The sequence below is a fragment of the Amphibalanus amphitrite genome, unplaced genomic scaffold, assembly GCF_019059575.1.
Source record: "Amphibalanus amphitrite isolate SeventyFive unplaced genomic scaffold, NRLGWU_Aamphi_draft 000256F_arrow, whole genome shotgun sequence".
Classification (NCBI taxonomy): Eukaryota; Metazoa; Arthropoda; class Thecostraca; order Balanomorpha; family Balanidae; genus Amphibalanus; species Amphibalanus amphitrite.
The window spans coordinates 386,059-408,923 of NW_024881751.1; the positions used below are offsets into that span (position 1 = coordinate 386,059).

At 52.9% G+C, this 22,865-nt stretch overlaps 1 protein-coding gene and 1 non-coding gene across 4 annotated transcripts in view; both read left to right on the plus strand.

The window, feature by feature from the left end:
- LOC122386576 (protein trachealess-like) overlaps window positions 1-22,865 on the plus strand; it is a 108,289-nt gene that overhangs the window by 79,620 nt on the left and 5,804 nt on the right. For all 3 annotated transcript variants that reach the window (XM_043375876.1, XM_043375877.1, XM_043375878.1), the window contains 5 exons: window positions 10,736-10,971; window positions 17,705-17,784; window positions 18,159-18,248; window positions 20,476-20,629; window positions 22,485-22,606. In XM_043375876.1, coding sequence (XP_043231811.1) covers window positions 10,736-10,971; window positions 17,705-17,784; window positions 18,159-18,248; window positions 20,476-20,629; window positions 22,485-22,606 — 682 coding nt within the window. The remainder of the gene's footprint in view (window positions 1-10,735; window positions 10,972-17,704; window positions 17,785-18,158; window positions 18,249-20,475; window positions 20,630-22,484; window positions 22,607-22,865) is intronic.
- Window positions 14,713-14,784, plus strand: Trnah-gug. The gene has a single exon. It is a non-coding gene; the product is annotated as a tRNA-His (tRNA).

Below are 22,865 nucleotides of genomic sequence, written 5' to 3' on the forward strand. Positions count from 1 at the left end.
AAATCATAAATTTCGGTGCCAGAGTCATCAGTGGAAAGAAAAAGTTTGATCACATTTCTGAAGTACTCAAGAGTCTCAACTGGCTGTCGTCATCTCAGCTGGCGCAGTACCACCGGGCACAGATGGTTCGCAGAGTCGTGTCATCGGAGTTGCCAGAAACATTGTACTCGATTATCGCTGCCACAGACCACAGTCATGAACATCAAACACGACACAACAACCAGCTGCGGCCCCCTGCCATTAGAACGGAGACTGGCAGGCGCCAACTCGCGTACAGCGGAGTGAAACTGTATAACGACGTGTGCCAAAACAGACGTGTTCGAGAGTCTTTCAGGACGGCGCTGTATCGGAACATGAGGGCTTAATCCGGTTAGGTGTGTGAATGTTGTATGGTGTTCTGTTTTGAAAGCGTGAGAGTGGCTTGTATCCCCTTTTATACTCCTTTTTATTGTGTTTTAAAAACAGACGTGTACACGTGAAAAGCCGAAATGTCGGATCTTGTGCGAAATAAATGTCTATTGTCTATTGTCTGTCAGCCTGCCTTTGTGTACAACTCCGAGAAGGATCCTAACAAAGGTCTGTCTTCTGGCCAGTCAATCAGGTCAGTGCCCGAACCCAGCTCCACAGGGGGCCAAAGAACAAAGCCCGAGTTCCTCTGTCGTTTTGGCACGCGTGTACTGATCCATTTCCCGGAACATGAGTCAGGGGTGTCTGAATTCCACGGGTCTGTCTGAAGTGAGACCCTGTCATCGGGCTCAGATGTCACCCGAGGTCCGAATCACAGGCTCCGATATCGCTGGTACCCTGTCACTCTTCAGCCATACGGTTTGCACGCTCCGCGAGCTTATCATTCTCACGATCACCTCTGCTCATTGTCTGACGGTCATGCCTGCTAATGAACACTTGTCGACAGGTATAAATGAACACGGATGCATCTGATGCTGCCTCCGCTGTAAACAGCCGTAACCGTGTTCTAATATTTTAAACGTTCACTGGTAGTGAATCCTATTACGGAAGCGAAGTGGCTGGCTATTTGTCTGTGCTCATTGTTTCACAAACTGACATGAAGCTACTGGTGCAAAAGGAGCATCGGCTGGTGGCAAACCTTCCAAAACTTTATAGTGCCTGTTCATATTTTGGCGATCTGATTATAATTGTTAAGTCAATATAAAACACTTTGCCTCGTAAAAAATGCATGCTGTTAAGCTGAAACGTTTATCGCGTTCGTCTGATTCTGCAACTATAGCGTAAAAGCCATATCATGTACGAATTCCATTGCATCTGACAGTTCTGCCGTTGATATTCCCTCGGCACGTTAAAGGGACCCTCCCAGCTTAACATTAGATTCGAGTTGAGATAGCCAAAATGGGGTCCCTGGCTCACAATTACCGGTTTTGGCACTCACAACATCGAGAAATGCCTTAAATCGGAAATATTGAATTTCAAAATTGCAGCATTTTGATTCAGAGGGGCTAATGCATAGGAATACCCCTCTGAATGTGTGACGTCAGCGCAGATATCTAACGATTTTTAAATGTTTGACTAAAACGTTTTGTAGCACGCGGTGGTATATGCTGCTTTGCGCGCAACAAGTGCCGCACTTTCAGCTGCCAAACTATTGCTTCCAAACAAAGTCGCTAGGAACAGCGGAGATCCCAAAAAGTAAACAAAAGTAAAAGTCTAATATCTTGAAAACCGGTGAATATTTTTCGGTGAAATTTGGTAGATATTCGTTTTCGCTCTTTCTGAACCGAGCGACATCACTTTCATGTCAATTCATAAACTTTTTTGAAGGTGGGAGGGTCCCTTTAAGTGATGCATAGTTGTGTGACATAGGTGACCGGGGCACCGTACAGATCAACAGTTCTGATCGATATATTCGGACAGGCCAAGTGAAGAACGGGGTATCTCGGGCGGAGCAGAGTTGGCAAATGTCATCGGAATGTGTGCAGGCGCGGTTGGTGACGGTTGACGCGCCGTGGAGATTTGATACGGAGCGTTGGGGTCGGGCTGGAACAGCGACATCACATACCTGCCTGCTGAGGCGTCTGTGTAAGATCGGGGTCTGACTGAACGCAGCCCTTGCGCCTGTGCGTTCCAGCAGTCATATACCGGGCTAATCGCAGAGTGATGGAGTGCCGGAGTCGGTTTCGGCTCTGTATGAACAGTATCTTTAGGCATCAGCTCCTAGGACAGGTAAGCTCTGAATAAATATGTCAAGGGTAGTGTGTCATTCCGCCAAAGGCTTCTGTGGGGTCATCTGAGCTCTCCAAAAAACTCAGCATTTTCCCGGTGTTCGGCTAGTGAGAAGCTCGCTGAATTCATCAAAAGGTATCGTTGTATGGCGGCTGTCTGCGTCACCCGCATCTCTTTCGCTTAGCAGCAGATTTTAGCGTTTTTCGCACAGGATTTTGTGCGGCGACTTCTTAACTGAGTCGTAAATAAGTTGTTTATCCGGGTGGGGCGGTGGCGATGCTGCTTGCTATTCTGAGCCACGCCAGGGCGCGCGTATAATTCAATCGGCAATCAGGACTAAACACCCACAGGGGACAATCTCTTCAAAGGCGCCCAGAGACGGAGAGAGAGAGAGAGAGAGAGAGAGAGAGAGAGAGAGAGAGAGAGAGAGAGAGAGAGAGAGAGAGAGAGAGAGAGAGAGAGAGAGAGAGAGAGAGAAAGAGCGAGAGAGAGAGAGAGAGAGAGGAGAGAGAGAGAGAACGGGAGAGAGGGAGACAGAGACAGAGACAGAGACAGAAACAGAGACAGAGACAGAGGCAGAGACAGAGGCAGAGACAGAGAGACAGAGACAGAGACAGAGACAGATAAGTAAGAGAGGGGAGAGAGGGGAGGGAGAACTTTGAGGATGAATGTGGGGTGAGAAAGTTCAAAATATGTATGTAAAAAGAGATTGGTAAGCAAGGTTCTGCAATGATACTGTCTACTTATGGCGATAATGAACGATACTCATGGCGAAAACGAACTATACTCACTATACACTCATGGTGATAATGAGTGACCATGTATGGTAGTTGCCACCCCATAATTAACAAGTGTCTACCTCCGGGCACAATTTTCCGGTGTTAAATAAATTTCCGTTTGGTGACTTTGCACTGCCCGAAGCTCCATCACTTCCATACAAGCTGCACGACAGATGCACGCTTTGTTTCTCATCGGCATGGATTTAGCATGTCATCTCCAAACTAATTTAATGGTAGTTATGGCTCTTAGGTAATGGGTCGTAGAATTAATGGTCTGATTCTCTCACGGTAGCAGAATGTTTAAATTGTCTATTTCATATCAGTGAGTAATAAGCCGGTTAAACGACATCATCACACTCTCCATCTTGCCGACGCTTCTCACCGTTAATATCCAGTCAGTTGAATGCAGCCGTCGCTTGTTACACATAATGCATGCCGCCATTTATTGCCGTCGCTCCTAACTACCAGTTGTGGTACAACCGCAGCCGTGAGTGGTCCCTGCCTTGTTCGCATTCCGACTGCTTATCGGTTTTTAATTACGGTATGTACGGCAGCGACGGACGCACTCTGGGTTACATTTGTTCCGACCTTTTTCACCACCACTCCCATTAGACTAATGTGACGCAACAAAGCCGGCCGGGAGCCTGCCTGTCGGCGACGGCCGCCGGTCGGGATTAAACTCTCAGCGCCGCACAATGCCCCCTTTATTCTGCGTAAATGTGCTAGATTATTTCTCAATTATCTCGGCCAGAAATTCAGTGTTAATTCGAGCCGCGACACGAGTGCCGCCTGATTGCGGCATTGTTTTGTTTCAGAGCCTTTTTGCGGCGGCGGTTTCGACCGCACCCCAGCGACAAAATACTAAATCCTTTTACTTGTCATCAGCTATTCCGTTGGGAGCCGAGTAAAAGGATTAGAACGGCGGGAGACAAATTGACTAACGCTGTTTATTTTGGTCTCGGATTTGGAGTCTGAATTTAGTGTGAGGCATGTGTCTCAGACTTGTAGAACATGCCACTGAGTCATTTGTTAGCTTCATCTCCATGCCATTGACAGTCTGTTCTGTGGTGTTCAAAGCTTGTCACAAGCCTATTCAAACGTTTATTCACAAGGTTATCGAGCATAATTTTGAATTTAGGACCTACTGTAGAGGATAAATCTTTTGCCATGCTCAGTTTTGAAGCTAAACATGAGCCTGGAAACCTCGGCAGCGCCCGGTTACATGTTGGTATGTTGTTTTTTTTCGCATGGATACGACATGCGTGCAGCGGTATCATGACCGATAACGTTCACCAGCTCGCGGCCGCCGCCTCCTCCGCCGCTCGGTCCACCCCGCCCGGCGGCCGGGCAGCCTCCATCGTCGGTGGTGGTCGGCCCGTCGGACCCGCACCGCCCGCCGCCGGCGGCTACTCCGCCCCCGCCCGGCCGGCGCGCCGCCACTGGCCGCCGCCGGCGCCGCCACCGCCGCGGGGTGGCGCGTCCCGACCGCTCGACGAATCAGTGCCGCCCTCGGGCGCGCCGGCGCCGACGCAGCGCCATCGGTCACGACGATCATTAGCTAAATCAGCGGCGCGCGTGGAGCCGCTCCGATTGTGATGCGCCAGAGCGTCGAAGGCGGCCGGCGGCGGCGGCGGTAGCAGCGGGACGTGAGCGGCGATCGGGCACCCCGGTCACGTGGCCACCGACACGCGCCCCGCCGGTCACGGTCGCCGGCGACGTGTCCGACATCGGCGCCAGTCGTACGCGGACAGGGCACGGCCCGAGCACGGCTGGCTACGGCCGACGGCGTGCTGGAACACCGGGCTAACCGGAAAACGGCGACGAATTGCTGGAAACGCTGGAGACTGTTGCTGCACGTTGCGGGTGCCAAGTGACTCAGGCGTGACTAAGTGCAGTGACACAGTGGTGTGAGCTGTACGGACTCCGGCCGACGCCATGGCCAACCCCCAGGCGTACGGGTACGGCCCGTTCTCGGGCATGTTTCCGTACCAGGGCATGCACGGCATGCATGGTGTCGAGTTCGGCGGCTATGGCGCGGCAGCGGCGGCCGCGGCGCACCACCCGTCGCCGCCAGTCAGCTCGGCGTTCGCACACAGCTGGTGAGACGTGACCCTGATCTTGACCTGATCTGATCTGACCTGACCCGACCCGATCTAGACCCTGATCCGACCCGACCCCAAAGCTGATTATTTCCCTCCTAACACGGGACTTGGTGTACGTAATGCTATATTTTTTCTTGTGACTTTTGACATTTTTTAATGTCAAACGTTTTTTCTCTACCTTGCTATATAGATGCTTTAAAAGTAAGATAGCTGACATGCAGGCATCCTTGGCATGTTGGAGATCGACCAAGTCAAGGAAGCCTGTATTTTTGGACAATCGGTAGGTATCGGGATCGCAATTCCGGGAGTTTCATTGACAGTCATTTAAATCCCACATATGGAGTTATATTTTGTAGAAGAATTTAATGATTCAAAACGGTGTAAGTTTATGAACTTTATTGAAAACATGACTGTCTCCGAAGGCCAATACAAATGTTTGCATTGTTACGCGTTTTTTCTGAATTAAACATGAATCTGTTGCTTCTGTTAAACTGGAAAGCATTTTCCAGTGTCTTCCATATGTTCACTGTGGAGGGTATTCCGTGACTCGACATCCGCAGCGGGTTTTCTGATTCCATAGATCTTTAAATTTTTTCCTTATCCTTATTATAGATCCTTATTATGACAATAAGGATTTTAGGTGCTACTCAGGGTGAGGTCATATACCTACCTGCAACTTAAGCAGAGCATCCTTATGTTCTATGCAGTATAATAATGTCTTTAAATATTTATTCAGCTCCATAGGACAACCTAAAAATGCCGTTTCATAAATAGTCAGGCTGATCCCGCCCCGATTCGTGCTACTAACGCCCCCTCATTTACCCATCCGTCCCCATTTGCCGTGGCCCGCTACCGCACCAGTCGGCTCGTTTAAATCGGTGAAGTTTCAAAGCCGGCTGTGCTCGGCACGATAATCGCCGGAAGCCACCCTTTTGTCGTGCGGTGCGCGCGCTCTAACCGACCCTCATGATAACAGCCCAACACCGGCCCGCACCCCGCTCGTTTGGCGTATCGTTCGCCCCTAACCCGTTGTTTAACAAATCTCCTAAGAGCCCGATCTCCATATGATGGGTGACGCGGGGTTTGGCTGCGTTCCCCGGTGAGATATTGCAGAGCCAGACGCCAGATAAACTCCGGTGATCGCCCCAAGCGCCGTTGTTTCGGCAGTATTACCGACTTGAGCCCGGGATAGGGTTGTTTAAAATGTGCTTATCCTGAAATAGGGAGGTGGAGTAGATTTGAATGCAGTTTGTGGAGCGGTATCAGGCCAACCTGAAGCTGAACTCGACGGTCTAATTGGTGGAATGGAGGCAACAATTTACATTTTGTTTGATGATAGAAGTTTTTTCGCACTCTAGAGACGTCGCATGAATTACATTCGCTCTTTTTTACATAGCAAACGCAGTTTGTTTCCAGATAATCACGGAAATAAACTTCAAACCAGTTGAACATCCGATTTCGACAAACATCCAACAATGAAATGTGAGCCTTTGAGGAATAAGTATGTCTTGTCAATGCAACTGCGCTGAGCGTTGTTCGTGGCGCGAGGCCCTAGTGGCGTCCGCCTGAGGCATTTCCGTCTCCGCCTCTCACCCAGTGTGTGAGGAGCCGATACCAGCGTGTTGAAGTGGCCTGCCGACCGGAGCCCCCGGGGATAGTGCCCGGAGCCGACCCGCAGATACGCTCTAACCAGGTTGTCGAGCCAATCTGGCGCTGAAGAAACGTGGAGTGGCGCATCGTTCGCAAGCGCACGGACGGCATGTGCGGTGCGAGAACCCCACGCGCTGGCACGGGTCGAGTGGGGACATGTTGTTCGCTGCGTCCCAGGCCTTTATGGGATGATGGGAGGTGTTTATAATGTAATGAAGCGGTGTCAGGGTGTTGGGTTGAGCCTGAGAGCTGTCACAAAACACGTGTTAGCTAATCGAAGATGGTCAGTGGCATCCGCTCGAGTCATATCAGATATGTCATCAGTGGTATCGCCGCTGTCAAATCGTTTAAACTGTGTATCGAATTATGCAAAACATGGTGCTGGTCTGCGTTACGTTGCTTTTTTGAAACATTAGACGGGCACTGGTACATTTTGATCTCTTTATCATCACTTACCGTTCCCCGGTGGTTATGTAAATGTCCCATTAGGAGTTAGCTTCCTTCCCTGAAGTCCGGTATTATTTGGTTTCCAGCTTATCGATTTCAGAGCCCTGTCCACTCAGAGATCTTTTATCTTTGCGGTCAGTTGGCGAAGGCTTTCAGGACGTGTCAATTCAATTCGAACTTTCCGAATTTTGATGATGTCTGAGGTGTCAGTTTTCCCAGAACGGCATATGGCCGAGCCTTTGGCGACCAGTGACCAGGCGGGCGGCCTAACGGGGAACCGGTGAACCACATGCAACTCTCAGGGGAGCCGCGGTCAAAACTTGTTAGCTTCTCTGCGGGTTGGACTAATGCGTATCGAACTTCCTAGTGTGGGCTTCTTGAATGGATTCTCAGAATTGTGAAACATTTCCACGAAATCTTTTTGACGTGTGATGAAATATTTAGGTGCATATCGCCTGGAAATATGAACATAGGGAACAAGGAAGAGCGATACAAGACTGCAGGTTTCCGTGGTCTGAGGAAATATTCTCTTACGAGTTCCGCGACTCCTCTGCGTTTCGCCGCCTTTCTGCGGCGCACGCGGGCGGTGTCCGGGGACCGTCGTCCCCGACGGCCCCTGGGTGTCGCCGCCGGCGCGTCGGTCACGTCTCGCGGCGCCGTCACCGCCGACGCGAGTTATGGCGGTCACGAGCGGGCGGCAATAATGCGGCGCTCCCGGCGGGCGGGCGCGTCATCCCACTGAAATATGAACTCCATTTGGTGGCTGCCGAGGCAATTATCTGGCGCGGATCAGTCTCCGCGCCGCGCCACCATCGGCCGCCGCTGCGCGCTGATCGTCGCACACACACAAATAAACACACACGGTGTGTGGGTGTGTGCCGCGGATAATGTGGGCAATAAGGTGACAATGGGCGGCTGTCGCAGGGCGCTACACTGAACAGATACTGGCCGCTGCCTAGTGTCAGGGCTCATTAGCAAAAATATTATGTCATATAAAGTACACGATAATGTATAGTTGCTTATCTGTTTGGATGCTGCAAAGAGCATTTAATTAAAAAACTGTTTGAATCTAGGTATTTGCCCTTTTTGAATCATTTAACGGTAAGAAGAGATAGTTTGTGATAACAGTTATACGTACCTTTGCGTAACTAAATACAGATCTTTGAGTATTTTTTCTTTTTGCCTCTTCTGAATGGCCTTTGAACCACAATCGTACGAAATCGAGCGAGCTGGTTTTGAAGCATTCTAGATAGTCAGAAAATGCCTAAAAGATGCTTGTCCAAGTGAAGACGACATCAGCGCACTTCAGTCGAATTCTCCTTTACCTCTAAGTGGGATCCGTCACATCCGTTTTCAATACCGCCGATCGTCCGGGATTTTCTCCGTGCCTCGATCGCATCTTGTTTAGCCACCGGCGCCGAGGGTCTTCAAAGGCGTGAACCCTTCCCTCCCCTCTATCGGTGCTGTGTTAAAACACGGCCGAGCGTATCGTGCGGCTATCAAATTTATGTTCCGTAACCCCTTTACGGGTGTGGGTCCCTGGGGGAGCGTCGGTCGCCCGCGGCCGGACAGGGTCCGGTGCCCTCCGGCGGTCCGTTCAGCCGGGTCGGCAGAAACCGGCGCACCGCAGCACTCTGTATAGCGGCCAGCGGCCGGGTGGCGGGGCTGCCAGAGCTGGGGACGCCCCCGACGATAATCACGAATCGTCGCCGGACGCGGCGCCGCGCCTTCATAAAGTGTCGCCGGATAAATTGAAAGTGCTTTGGCCGTCAGTGGACGGCGGCGATTGTATGCGATGGCCGTGTTCAGCACCGGCCGGGGAGCGCGCGCCGGCGGCCCAGAGCCCCCCAGGGACCCCGGAGGTAATTGAAACAAAACAGAACGCGCGGCCAGACCCGGCACGGCGCGGCGTGGTGCTCTTAACGCCCCCGGCGCGACCCTTGCAGGGAGGGGGGCGTGGGACGCGCGTCCATGCAGATGGGCGATGATGGCTGGAGAGCAGCCGCGCCATGGGGCCACTTTGTGACGCTGGTGTCGGCTCCTCTGTCGCTCTCCAGGGGGAGAGGACAGAGGGGAGGGGACTAATGGTCGACCAGCTGTCATGATGAATATAGTGCGGCGATCAGAGACCCAGCAAATAAGCTGGTGTGACAGAAAGCATGGTCTAGTCTAATGCCACTGTGCGGGCATGATCGCAAATGTGTTTTATGCCAGACGCAACGATGAATATTTGTTCAGAGTTTTGGCCACGGCATTTATTTTGACTTGTTTTATTTTTATCATTATTTCATCATCGATTTTGTTTATATTGTTTGAAAAAAAAGTTCTGCGTTTTCAGAGAAAACTATACTCTCATTCATTGTGTACCTCCTTGATGGTGATGTCCTGCTTCTACGCTGCATTGTTTGAGGACTTGTTGCTCGAGTAATCAGCCTCTCCACTGCACCGCCTCACCCATCTCCAGACAGACGGTCCCGCTGAGCTACTGCCGAGCCAGAACTGAGCTAGCGCTGAGCTATGGCGCCCCGCTGCGCCGCGCTTGTTGTCAGCTTGATTACCCTGTGTCGCCACCCAGCACCAAAGATCAGTTTTGCTAGATTTACCATCTGGTCCCATTGCACAGCCGGGCGGCTCCAGTTTAAATGGAGCGGAAAATGGCAGAGGCGGGATGGCTGGCCCACCGACTGGCTGGCTGCGAGAATGCCCGAGGCATCTCTCGCCATGTCGCGCATTAGAGCCAGCCGAAGCGCATCGACGTGGAGGCCATGGGGCGTTGAAAGCAATTGCAATCGAGCGTTTGTAAGGATTTTCCATTCAGCGCAGGTCTGCTCGAGACCTAACAGAGGAACGACGGACTCAGATGACTGATGAGGCCCGCTAATGTATTATGAGATGTAGGAGCTTTAAGAAACCATGCCCAGCTGCACCACAGTTCAGGGAAGACACGTGTAACTGTCGATATCCGGACACACATGGACAGGACAGACACGGACAATGGCGCGGACACAGCGCGGACACACCGCGGACACAGCGCGGACACACGGACACAGCTGGCGCCGGCCAGCGTCAGCCGCCGACGGGGACAGATAGCCCGTCGCGGCCGGTCCTGGGGGCCGTATGTGTGCCGTCGGCTTACCCACACAGTCGTATTTCACACCGACCACCTGGCTTTCACAGGCGCTTATCGGCAATATGTTACTTATCCACAGCGAGACAGGCGGCTTGTTCATCCGTGGTATATTGCGGATGAGCGGGATTGAGGAATCGAGCACGTCTGAAATTATTGGATGTTATGATCCGCCTACGTCTAATTTATTTACAGTTGATTATGTTGTACATGCCATCATGATTGGCGCGATGTTGATTGGAATATATGATCTTTGAAATCTTTCCAAAAGTCCAATGAAATAGAAATGGGACACTGTTCAATTTAACCTGTCAAAGTTCATGTGACAAAGCAGAGCTTAGCTTTATTTGTTCTCTCGTATCTTGTACTTTTTCCCGTAGTGTTTTGTGTAATTTCATGCCGCATTGTGACGTCTTCTCTCCTTCTCTCCACAGTATCCTGGAGATTCGCAAAGAGAAGTCCCGTGACGCGGCGCGGTCACGGCGCGGCAAGGAGAACTACGAGTTCTACGAGCTGGCCAAGATGCTGCCGCTGCCGGGCGCCATCACCTCCCAGCTGGACAAGGCCTCCATCATCCGACTCACCATCAGCTTCCTGAAGATTGGCGAGTTCAGCGCTCAGGGAGACCCGCCCTGGGCGCGCGAGCCGCCGCCCAACAAACTCTACAAGAGTGAGTACACAATTGGCTCTAACTCTAGCTCTAACACAGACTCTAAATAACTTAAGCGTTTAGTATTTCGAGGGTCAGTTCTTGCTTCGATTTCGATATGGGTACATGAAGTGTCGGCAGTCATTTGAGGGCGAGCGTCGGAGGTGTTAATTAAACGTTACATGTGTGTTACACATGCATGTTAATGAAGGCGCCATATGGATGATGACTGTCTGAGCAAATGTTTGATGTGTTCGATAAGCTGGCGCTCCCTGATAATTAGCCAGCTCGGATTGGAGCACTGATATGGGTTCGAACACGTGTTCAATGCGCTGTTCAGTTGAATCGACGGTGCATCGACATCAGTACAGACAGAACACCGAAGGTGTGTGCTGGCCGACGTGATTAGTCGCTCGTCAGTATGCGTGGCGAGCGAGTCTCGATGAGACGGACACCAGGACCGTTGGCCGAAGACTATCCGCTGTCTACCGTCTCGGCGTCTGGAACGGCACCCACTAATACCACCGCCTGCGGACGATGTCGTGTCCTCAGAGAGAGCTCGGTGTCCGCCACCGCTCGGCCGCTGCACCTCTGAGCTCTCTGCAGCGGAGGTGGGCCGTTCGAGCAGCAGCGGGGGCTCGTCGCCGCGCGCCGCTCCGCCGCGTAATTGCGCTCAGCGTACACACCTGTCTGGCCGCACAATGTGCAATTTGTCGCCGCTGCCGCCGTTGCAGCGGGTACAGATGGCCGCTGTGTCGGACTGGGATGGGCCAGGGATGGGCGAGCAACGGGATGGGATGGGCCAGGGACGGGAGCGCCGAGATGGGATGAATGGGATGGACCATCAGCTCAGCGAGCGCCGGGCTGGGACGGGGAAGGGTGCACCCATTATCTACGCAGCTGTACAAGCGCCCTGAGGGCCCTGATGCAGCATGTCACCGACCGCAGGTCACTAATGGGGCCGAGATGTATCGGTACCTCTCTGCTCAAATGTCGCAGAACCTCGACTCAGTCTGAAGTCATGTGATAGCGCTCAGCTCAGACCATTCGCGGTCTGACAGTTTCTGCTGCTGCACCTGCGTCTGCACCGCAGCACGCTACCCCTGCTGCCGCTGCCGCTGACTTCGCTTCTTCGTCAGCTCAGTAATTATTATGCCATTATCCGGCAGCGTTGAGTCATTGTAGAAAATACTAGTGGTTAGCCGATGATAAAGTGGCGTCATTTCATCAAAAACCAATCTGGCAAGATCGGCGCGGCTGGAGCGCCGGCGGCGAGCGAAAACGAGCTCCGGCTGACACCCGGTCGCGTTTGAAGTGGGTCCGCCGCCGCCCCGCTCCCCTCCCCGTGTCTGCCCGGCGCCGGCCCGTGCTAGAGACGCCGTGAGAGCTCAGCCGTGTAGTACAGAGGAACCGCAGCACGCGCCGGCCAGCAGAACCGGTCTGTGGTGAGCTGCCACCGCACGGGCGGATGCAGTATGATTGTCGAGATCCGGATTATGGATTTTTGGTCGGGTCTGCATATGGGTTAATGCTTTGACTGCGGTTGCAAAGGATGCCGTTTATATGGGTTCCGGAAAGAGCGTATGTAGCAACGCAGTAGAGGGCGGGCAATAAATTGTGCGCGGAAGTTACTAAGAAGCGACTGTCTTGGAACCGCCGATCTCAAATTTCCAGGATTTCATGATTTTACGCATGCTCAACCATCTCATTGTTCACATTGTGAAACACGGCAATGAAACTTCTTTTGTTGCCTTGCTTTGCATATCTGACATTTATTGTGCGTAGATTTTGCGATAGGCGGCCATGTGTGGACAGACGCATTGTCTGGTAATGTCACGGATCTGCGCATCAGGTCCGGTCACAGCCGGTCGAGGGGTACCCAGACTGACCAGCGGTCACACAAAGACCATCAAGCTCCCCCCGAGCGCCCTCTAAGCCGGCGATAGGGATCGCGAGCGGCGATCGCCGAATTCCACGCCCCGGACGGCCGATTTCTGCCGACATTTCTCGGCTGGCCGGCGGAGTTTTTTTGCATATTTCGTCATAAATCAAGCATGTCGGCTCATTTCATTTCAGGGCCGCGGCCGGGGGAGGAAAAGAATCGCTGGTCACTTTTTCATTCGCAATGTCCATTAAATTGCATTCTCATCGGAAAGTCTATTAAAATGCCCTATGCGTCACCGGTGGCCGTAAAGCTTGACAAATTGTGCCGATAAAATATTTGCCACATAATTCATACGGAATTCACGGCAAAGCGAAAAGATTTCCCTGTGTTACTGCCCCGCAGAGAAAAGGCCAGTAGATTTATTGCGCGTCTCCAGTGAGCAGACATCAACACCAAGAAATCAAGGAAACTCAAAGAATATTCGCCGGCAATGAAGCGAGCCAATTATTTGAAAGGACAAGGAAGGCCAGCTTATTCCAAAACAGTTAATATGCAAATTAAAATCTTCCAACAGATTAGATAACATTGCCGTCAGTGAACCCTGCCCATGTTAGTATTTTTTCATTCATCCTGTAGGTATTTGCTCCGGAATACAAGAGATTGTCCGACCGCTGGACACGACATATTTATTATAGGTTTGCGCGATCACCGCGAAGCCTGGAGAGACTGCAACGCAGCGCGGCCGAGCGAGTGGAGTGGTAGGCTGTGCCGCATTGCACGAGACTGCAGCGGGCGACCAGGAAACTAGCGACTGCCCGAATTAACAGCCCCTATGGTAAATGTTAGACACCACCAATGCATTGAAGTCTCCTTTTAATACGGTCAATAACAGAAATGTTACTTTATTCATTCGAGCTCGGTGATACTCGTGAGTTGCAAAACAACTGTTCTGTCCGTTCTAAGGCAGCCAAAGTCTCAATCTGGAGCGTTCGGACTCCCTATGGGGCGTGTGCACACTGCCTGCCAAAAGTACAAGCCGCCGACATCCCCTGCACAGCACGCATTGATCGGTTCACTCTATTGGATTGTCGGCGCCACAATTAACTCGCCGTGATGAGTGCTTTAGTTCGCGTTCACGCGCCTCGAGCAGGGTCCAGCAATTACCGATCGGGCGCGACGCGATCGCCGCGTGGCCGCCGGCAAACGAAGCGCACAAAATCACATTGTTCGCCGCAGATGAATAGCGCTAATTTGCTTTGACATGCAAATATCGTCACAGTCGCCGGCGCTCGAATCAATTCGCGGGCGTGATCATACGTTTGCTCCAGTGGCCACCGCTGCGCTGGTCTGTGAGAGCAGACATGTTGTCAGGGGTCGCCGAGGGCCCTCCCCCATAGACTGTCCGGCGGGGTCTGTCTCAATCCGGTCCATGGGGGCAGGTGGACGTCGGCCGGCGGCACCAACCACAATATTGTGACTGCGGCTTACACGGGCGGCACATTTGCGGCCGAGGGTCGGGCCGAATTGATGATAGTCTCACCACGGAGAGAGGGGAGGGTGTCACGCCGGTCGCCGCCGGCCAGGGGGCTGTCTGGCCGGACACCGGCCGGTGTTGGCGGCGGACCTGTCACCGGTGACAGGTGTGACAGCTGTGACAGGCCGCCCGCCGGCGCTGGTCCCCTCTCCGGCGACGAGCGAGGCGCGGCGGGTGGCGCAGTGGTACCGGAGACCAAAATAAACCGGCGCGCGGCGGCCGGCGGCCGGCGGGTGTGGGACGGGTCTCCCGCCGCGGGACCGCCCATGTGTGAAAGGCGTGTCGCTCCCGCCGAGCCGCCGGCCGCCCGGACCACTCTCACGCCAGGAGCGCGGCTGGCAGAGCCGTGATAGTCTAGTGGTTAGGACCTCGCGTTGTGGCCGCGATAACCCCGGTTCGAATCCGGGTCACGGCAATGGTCTGTTTTCGGTGGTCAAACAGCGAGATGAAATGGAAGAAATGGACATGCGTGAGAGCTCATGCTTTTTTGTGTATGATGTTTGTTTTTTACTTTCACTCAAAGTTGTCTTTATCGTTTGGCGCGTACTGCATCAAATTCGAATTGAAATTCACTTTTTGAGTGATCCTAATCGCCCTGTCACTATGGTGACGTTTTGGAACTTATTTAACATCTCCTCGCCAGTAAAAACGACAGTGTGAATATTTTATTCAAAACGTATTACACAGCGCCCTCCGTCCCCGACATTCATTCTCATCTCAGTCGGCTTTATAGAGGCTGTCACGAGCGTCCCACCGCGGCAGCGGGCCGGTTACGTTGACAAATTGTCCAACACCTCAGCAGCACCACTGACGGATGGCCGTGCCTCGTTCGGTCAGTGTGTGACGTCACCGGCCGGCAGCGGGATGACAGGCCGGGAGGTCGCGCCGCGCGCAGCGGGGGGCCGCGGCACCCAGTGCCTCAGGGCATACGTGACGGAGGTACTAAACGGATGTCGGCGGATCAGACACAATCCATCGATTCAGTGCAGACCAGTGGCTATTGCACCATGCGTAGGTATGGCACGGAGTTTCGACGTCTCCTTATATTTGGCAGGCATGGACTTAAGTCCTCCACAGAAAAGCATGTGTTTGCGCCGAAGTGCCTATTTTCAGACTATGTACAACATTTTTTTGCATCGTTTTTTTTTGCGCTGACTCCTGCAATCAGCTACGTTTTATTTCTGCGCACCTCCAGTAGCTCTGATTGTGCCGTCGCCGCCGCAGAATCCTGTTAGGTAGCCGCGCTGCTGCTTTGATAGAGGGGGAATCCCGAGTGACCTTAACTGCATTACCTTTGGACCGTCTGGCTGACACTCGAGGGCGTCGGCTCCGGGTGGGGCGCCGATGGGGCGCCGCGGGGGCGCCGCAGGGACTGTCAGCCAGGGAGGGACCGGCGCCCTCAGCATCGGCAGCAGGGACTCCCTACGGAGTAGCGACCGGACACGGTCTGAGCAGAGCTCAACACCGTCTGAGGTGACCGTCTGTTCAGTGACGGATATCGGGGATCGATCGGGTGCCGTTTATACAAGATGAATCGTTCGAATATATTGACATTGTTTTGTAGTAAAGCATGCACGCAATGCGGATCTCATCCACGAAGGAAATTCCTCTCGGATTAGTCTGGAAATGAATGGTCTCGTTGAGAGTTGTGGCGGCGCAGCCTGTGTCCGCTCCGGGTACTGTCAGCAAACAGAGGGCCACTGTCAGAGGGATGACAAAGTTCCACACTGGTCCGTGACCGCGGCGGACCCCCGGCGCTGCCGCCCACGTAATGGACGGCACGACCTCCGTCCGGACAAAAGTTGTCCAGTGCGCTCCATTTCATTCCACATATGGTGATTGCACTTTGGGGAAGCGCTTGTTCTGAGACAGAGCCGGAGCGGTGACCCCTCCCTCCGACCTCCCCCGCCGCGAGCTCTGCTCTCTGTCCATTTCCATCGTAACGACACATCAAGATATCACCCGCGACCACCCCTCGCCAATAAACGCTCATATGCCCCCGCACTAGTTTCCGCATTTTTCTTAATTAGACTACGGACATAGCCATAAATTGGCGGGGAGAGCGTGGCTTTAATAACCGTTTAGGGGAGAAGTAAGTGGATTTGGCCGGCTGAGTGGCGCGACCCAGACGGTGGGGCCATAAACAACCGGATCGGCAGGGCGAGGCGCCTCCGACCGACACCCAGACGTGGACACCCGCCGAGATGGCCAGGGGTCGAGCAGGGGTCGGACAGGGGTCAGAGGGCAGCCAGGGGTAGCTGAGGGTAGCTGGGAGAAGCCGAGGGTAGCCGAGCTGACGGGGTGGAGAGATATGAGTCGACTTTTCATTGACTTATGTAGGTTTATTTAGGCATAGTTGAGGAGCAACCAGAAGTGAATATATCCGAGATTCTAGTAAGAATGCGTCTAATTGCGATTATATCTTCAACTATCAGCAGTCACCCCCGCTCCTGTCCCGACGCTGCCACGCGCCGGTCGGACGCGTCGGTCCGTCGCCGCGCTAATCCTCCGTCCGGGGTCCGACGCGCCGCCGTCGGACCGCTCCGGTCGGACGCCGATGAGTGGCCGCCGATGCCGTCGCCGCCGCCGCCGGCGGCCGCAGTGAGTCGGAGAAACTGACGGGCCGGAAAATTGCCACCGACCGCCGCCGGAGCGCCGTCTCAATGCGAGCAGTGTTCCGCACCCGCCAGCTCGGCGACGGCCAGTGTTCCGCACCCGCCAGCTCGGCGTCGGCCAGTGTTCCGCGCCCGCCAGCTCGGCGTTGGCGAGGGAGGCGACTGTCTGATGACCGCGGCAGCTGTTCGGTCCTCGCCGCTCGGCCCCGCACCGGGTCGCGCATTATACTGCTGATTGCCGGTCGTTACAGACATGCCGGCGCACTGCGCAATCCAAGGACGGGTCTCCACGCAAGGCAATGGGCTGCAATGACATGGCTGCGATGGCCGATCGTACACATTGAGAGGCTGTGTAATTTTACAGCGGGTGATCGTATGGGGATGGCGAAACTGACCAACTAACGGTCAGAATGGCCAGCGCTGATGCGCAAATCTGCTAGTTGATGAAACTGGACATTGGGAAAGCGGACAAATCGCCTAGATTGGTATCTCGGGCTGCTGAGTCAATGACCGTTTGCATGTAGTTATTGGATAACTGAGATTACACCTGAATTATGTCTCTCTTTGTCCGCAGCCCACATGGAACGGGCTACATTAACCTTTGGCCAGTGTCGTTACAAGCTGATTTATCGGATGGGATATTGACTATATGTCGTTTTGCTCCGGACTCAGAATGTGTCTTTGTCTCGCCATTTACGTTGGGTGGCTTTGTCTTTTCAGGCACACATCTGCGGTCTCGCGGCATCCCGATGTCGGTGACTGACGTCTTCGACAGCCACCAGGGCACGCACATACTGCAGGTAATCCAGCCAATCACACGTCTAGATCCACCTACCTTACAAAGGTGCTCTCGTATTGATTGGTAAACGGTATCGTTTGGTAAACATTACTGCTGTAATCCTCACTTCATTTCGCTGGTCGTTGTTTTGCTATCCGATGCCGCCTGCCTTTTCTGTCGTGAGTCACCCATACGCCTTTCCGATCCGACCTATTTTGTGCGACGAATGTATAACGCTTCTACACTCGCATACCATCCGTCGCGCAGCTCCCTTCCCCATAACTGACTCGCACTGACTGAGAGTAACCGGAGTGTAATTGGGACCGGTATGTAGTAATTCGTGAGTTATGACTCACGAACGTCTGGTCACACTATGTTTGGTTTGCCCTGTTTCAGTCCCTGGATGGATTCGCCTTCACATTAGCCACCGACGGAAGATTTTTGTACATATCGGAAACGGTGTCCATCTACCTAGGGTTGTCCCAGGTAAGTGTGTCGGCTGTGTGGCGTTGTGGTTTAATGGGATAAGTGTTGATTGAGGCGGGATTGCGGGAAGGAATGATTCCGGAGGCTGTTCGGGTCGTATTGACGGACTGTTTCCTCTATTTAATGAGGATGTCTCTGACAAACAATGACAATCAATATATAAGTAATCAGAATGACGATCCGCCACCCTGCAACAAGTGTAGACTGTAGGAGTTCAATGAACCTTATTCTGTAGTGGCCCAGCCGCTTATGGTCTCAGACTGTTGCTTAGTAAGTGGTGCAGTTATACTTTTGCGCTGAGGTAGTGCTATACAACGGGCACCTATAGACAACGGGCAAATATGACGGACGTATAGATCTCCATATAAACATCCACACAGACACACACTCGTTCCGGCGTTTCAATACGTATCATCGTTGGGCGGCCGCTGGTACAGCTCTGGTGAGCGGCCACCACTCGTGGCTGTCGACCCTCCATCAACGGCGACCCGTTTTCAATTACCATAAACCATACTAAAGCCCCGTTCATGGGCCGCCTCCATGAAATATCTCTGCGGCACCGCTTATCAAATGACGCCGCCCGAAACATCCCGATAGACCGATCAGACAATTACTTGCCAAATTGACAGTTTGCCCGCCAACGGGCACTGACGGGGCGCAGTGCTCGGCGCTGGCCTTATTGATGGCGCGCGGCGCCCGCGGCACGGCGGCGCACCGTTTTCCACCCAGGCACTGGTCTAAAATCGGTAAATTTGCGCCGCCAGCGTTGGTTGATAATAAAGCGGCGCACTGCAGTTAACCCTATTAGTGGCAGGGGGGGGTTGTTTTCATCCACCCCTCAGGTTTTTCGGGAATATCTCCGAAACCGCTGAAGCTACGATGCTGAAATTTTCTGACTTTTCCTAAAACTAAATTGGGCACATTCCCTGAAAATTTCAAGTTCATAACTTTACCAAGGGCGGCTCCAGAGCACTGGGAATTGGGGGGTCCTATTCGTGAAGCGAGTCATTTGGGCGATGATCACGATGCTGATGTATTATAACTGTATGCACCAGTTTTATCATGTGATAACATATACAAAGTTATTGTGCATCCTCTTTTGACACGTTTTTGCTATAATAGGCGGATCCAGGCGTCCAAAAAGGGGGGTTATGTTTTACCTCCCAACATAGGTGCCCTGACACCGCCTATGCATGACCAATACAATTGTAGTCGTTCTCTCATAAGAAAATTGTAACATAACAAGACCATTACCACCCTTTTTAGAAACAGTACCAACAAAAACCTTATTTACTATACCTTTTGTGTACCCCCAATCTCAATGATCTGTATCCGCCTATGATTTTTGAAAATGCATATTTTTAGGATCCATGTGAATTCCTGGTTCATTCTCTATCGATCGGCAAAAGTTGCGTTAAGATTGGTTCAGAAACCTGGCCGTGATAAACAGTCTAAAATGTATCTGCAATTTGCCCGTTTTTACCCCCCTCCACCCCCCTTTTGACATTTTCTTAATTTTTATTTTTTAGAAATGTAGATCACGTTGAGCGAAGTCGAATGCCGTTTGAATTTTGAAAATCGGCCCGTTAGATCTCGAGATATCAAGGGGGGGTCGTAAACAGCCCCCCACCTGCCACTAATAGGGGTAGCCAGGAGCCTGCCACTAATAGGGTTAAGAGACGCATTGCAGTAAAGCAGCGTAATGCAGTAACCCAGCGCTTTGCAGGCGTACTCGTATGCTGCAGCCAATTAACTGTCCCGAATGGTTCCGTACCATATCGTACTGATTGGGTTGGTGGTGCGTATTGGCCAGTGCAGTGGGTTGTGCGCAGCTCGAGAAGTGTGCACCGGGCCCAGTGAAGCCCCTGAGACGTGCAGTGGGTGGTGAGCAGGTGTTATATGCCGCTGTATTTTTAGAAATGATGATAAATGTTGCGTGCACTATGCGCCCATGGGTTTACATTATACGCCCAGTAGCCGGAACGCCTAATGCGTGGTGTTAACATAATGTAGGCCGGGTAATCACGGGTGTTAGTTTAGAGTGTAAGCTGGTAAGGTAATATGAGCTGTAAGCCCCGGACATGTTGCATCGTTTATCATGCATGAATGATGAAAGTACCGTGCAAATGCCACACTGCTTAGACAAAGGCACCGCATTTGACCCCCCTCTCTCTCTCTCTCTCTCTCTCTCTCTCTCTCTCTCTCTCTCTCTCTCTCTCTCTCTCAGGTGGAGATGTGCGGCAGTAGTATTTTCGACTACATTCACTCCCAGGATCACGCCGAGTTCGCCGAGCACACGGGACTCACGCTGAGTAACGGGCGACCGCTCGCCTCACCGGGAGAGGAGAACGCCGGTCCGGTCGGCACGCACAACCCCGACGGTGAGTTGGGAGAGGGCTCTCACTATGGGGAGAGTGAGTTGGGAGAGGGCTCTTACCAGTGGTGACACATGTGAGTCGGGAGATGAATATCACCGATGAGAACATCGCGAAAAAAAGCTATAATATACCACATATATTTGTCGCGATTCATCTGACTTATTGGTTTCCTACATAGCAATATGTAAAGAACCGCAAGGCAAGGCACCCGTTTGAATAGTTTAATCTGCATTCGGTTTGCCTCGCTTTTTTCGTATCCATCCTCACGGTTCTTCTGTCACTCAAGTCACGGTGTCTGCAGAGTCTGCGTATCCCCGTTCCTTCCTGAATTCCTCAGACACCTCGCCTGTGTGGCTGCCGGCGCTCCGTGGCTCGGGAGCCGGCGCTCCGTGGCTCAGGAGCCGCCTACCTGTCTGTCCCCGTCACCGTCCTGCTGTTCCTCGCCACCTCGTACACAGCCCCGCTGTTCCCAGACACAGCCCGCCCACGGCGAGCCCCTGACACCCGTGACAGGCTGTGACGACGCGTCAGCGGCGCACACAGCCGGCCAGCTTCCTCAGGAATCTCTCCTCTGATGATGACGTATAAAAAGTCTGTTTAATCCGCTGGTGGTTCGTAGGACAAAACACGTCCCTGTTCACGTTTTATCAGATGTTCGTTTTTTTTGTGCAGGTCGCGTAGTACGGTAGTCAGGCCGTCCGTCCCAAATGGAAAGACGATAACGACTAATACGGTTATTGTTTCCACAAAGTACGTCATCTCGTAGCTGGGCTGTAAATTACAACGATAAGATACCAAACCAGGACAAAAACTAAAACCAAGACTTGTCCTGATCAGGTGGCTCGCTCTGCCAACTCTCATCAAACGGCGGTCGTCTCCGTTACAAACACCGTCTCCGAATCACATCGCTCCAATTACCGGTCTGAAGTGGCCTTAAAAGGATTGGCCGCGCTGGCTTTGTCGCAGTTGGTATGCCGGTGCGCCGGTGGCCTGCCCAACTCACTATGTCTCTCAATAAAACGTGCCGGCCGACTCCAGATAAACGCCGGAATGGCCACTATAAAACAAAATCCGCCGCGCACTTAAGCCGGCCGGAGCCATCCGGGGCTAAATACTTTATGGAGCGGCTGGCGGCCGGCGCACGTGCCCCACATTCGCCCTGCCCCCCCCCCCCTCCGGGGAAGGGGAAGGACCGGGTGACCCCTGATTCCGGCGACCTGGCTGGCAACGAAATCGTGACATGGTACCGCAGTTTCTGAGACGTGATTCGACGGTCGGACAACGACAATCGCATACACCACAATGGACACCTGTGAGCTAGCTGAAATAGGCGCAGCAGCTTTGTAGCTTTTCCCATCTAGGACCTTCCTTTAGCCCCCACTGTCCCCACCCGTGCAGCCGCAGCTACCTTCCTTGCCGCACCTGCTGGGTCACGTCTCACCTCCGGAGCCGCCCGAGCCCCGGGATCAGAGAGCTTTGGTCGAGCTGAGCCCGTCAGCCTCGGCCAGTGAGCTGAGAGCTCAGTGCCCCTGGCGACCGTTTAAGACCATGGTGCCTGGAGCGTGGTTGAACACCCACGTACTGGAGGCTAAGATATTAGCGATCTCCGAGCTTTCGTTCGGTTATGTAGAATGTTAGTTAAGATGTGTTTCCTGGCAGCCTGACCTGATGTAACAGAGATGTAGTTTGACCTGATCTGACCTCTTCCTTAAATTAAGCGCCGTGACTCGTTACCTCTGATGACCTGACCTGGCATGCGCCCTGCAGTGAGCACCATCATGATCGTGTATCCCCTAACGACTGACATCACTGCAGGTGACCTGACCTGACCTGACCTGACCTGACCTCTGTTCCGCAGTGAACGCCGTGATGACGGTGGACTCAAACAGCGGATACGACGGCTTGGACCGGGCCATCTGTGTACGGATGAAGTCCACGCTCACCAAGAGGGGCTGCCACTTCAAAACGCCCGGATACAGGGTATGTCTCGTGGCGTTCATGCAACAGTGACCTATGGAGTCGGCACAAGCAATATACCTATTGCGTCCTGTTTGTGCCGAACTGCATGCAAGTGACGGCTTATTGATGAATTTAATGTGTGGCATTTATTTAAAGTAAAAAAGGTTACTTTGTTAATAACGTTCGTCGTTCATCTTACATTTATCGTTTTATCTACAGACGGACTAAACCACCGTCACTACCCGCCCCCATCGCCCCCAAAAACCTCCCCTAACCCCTC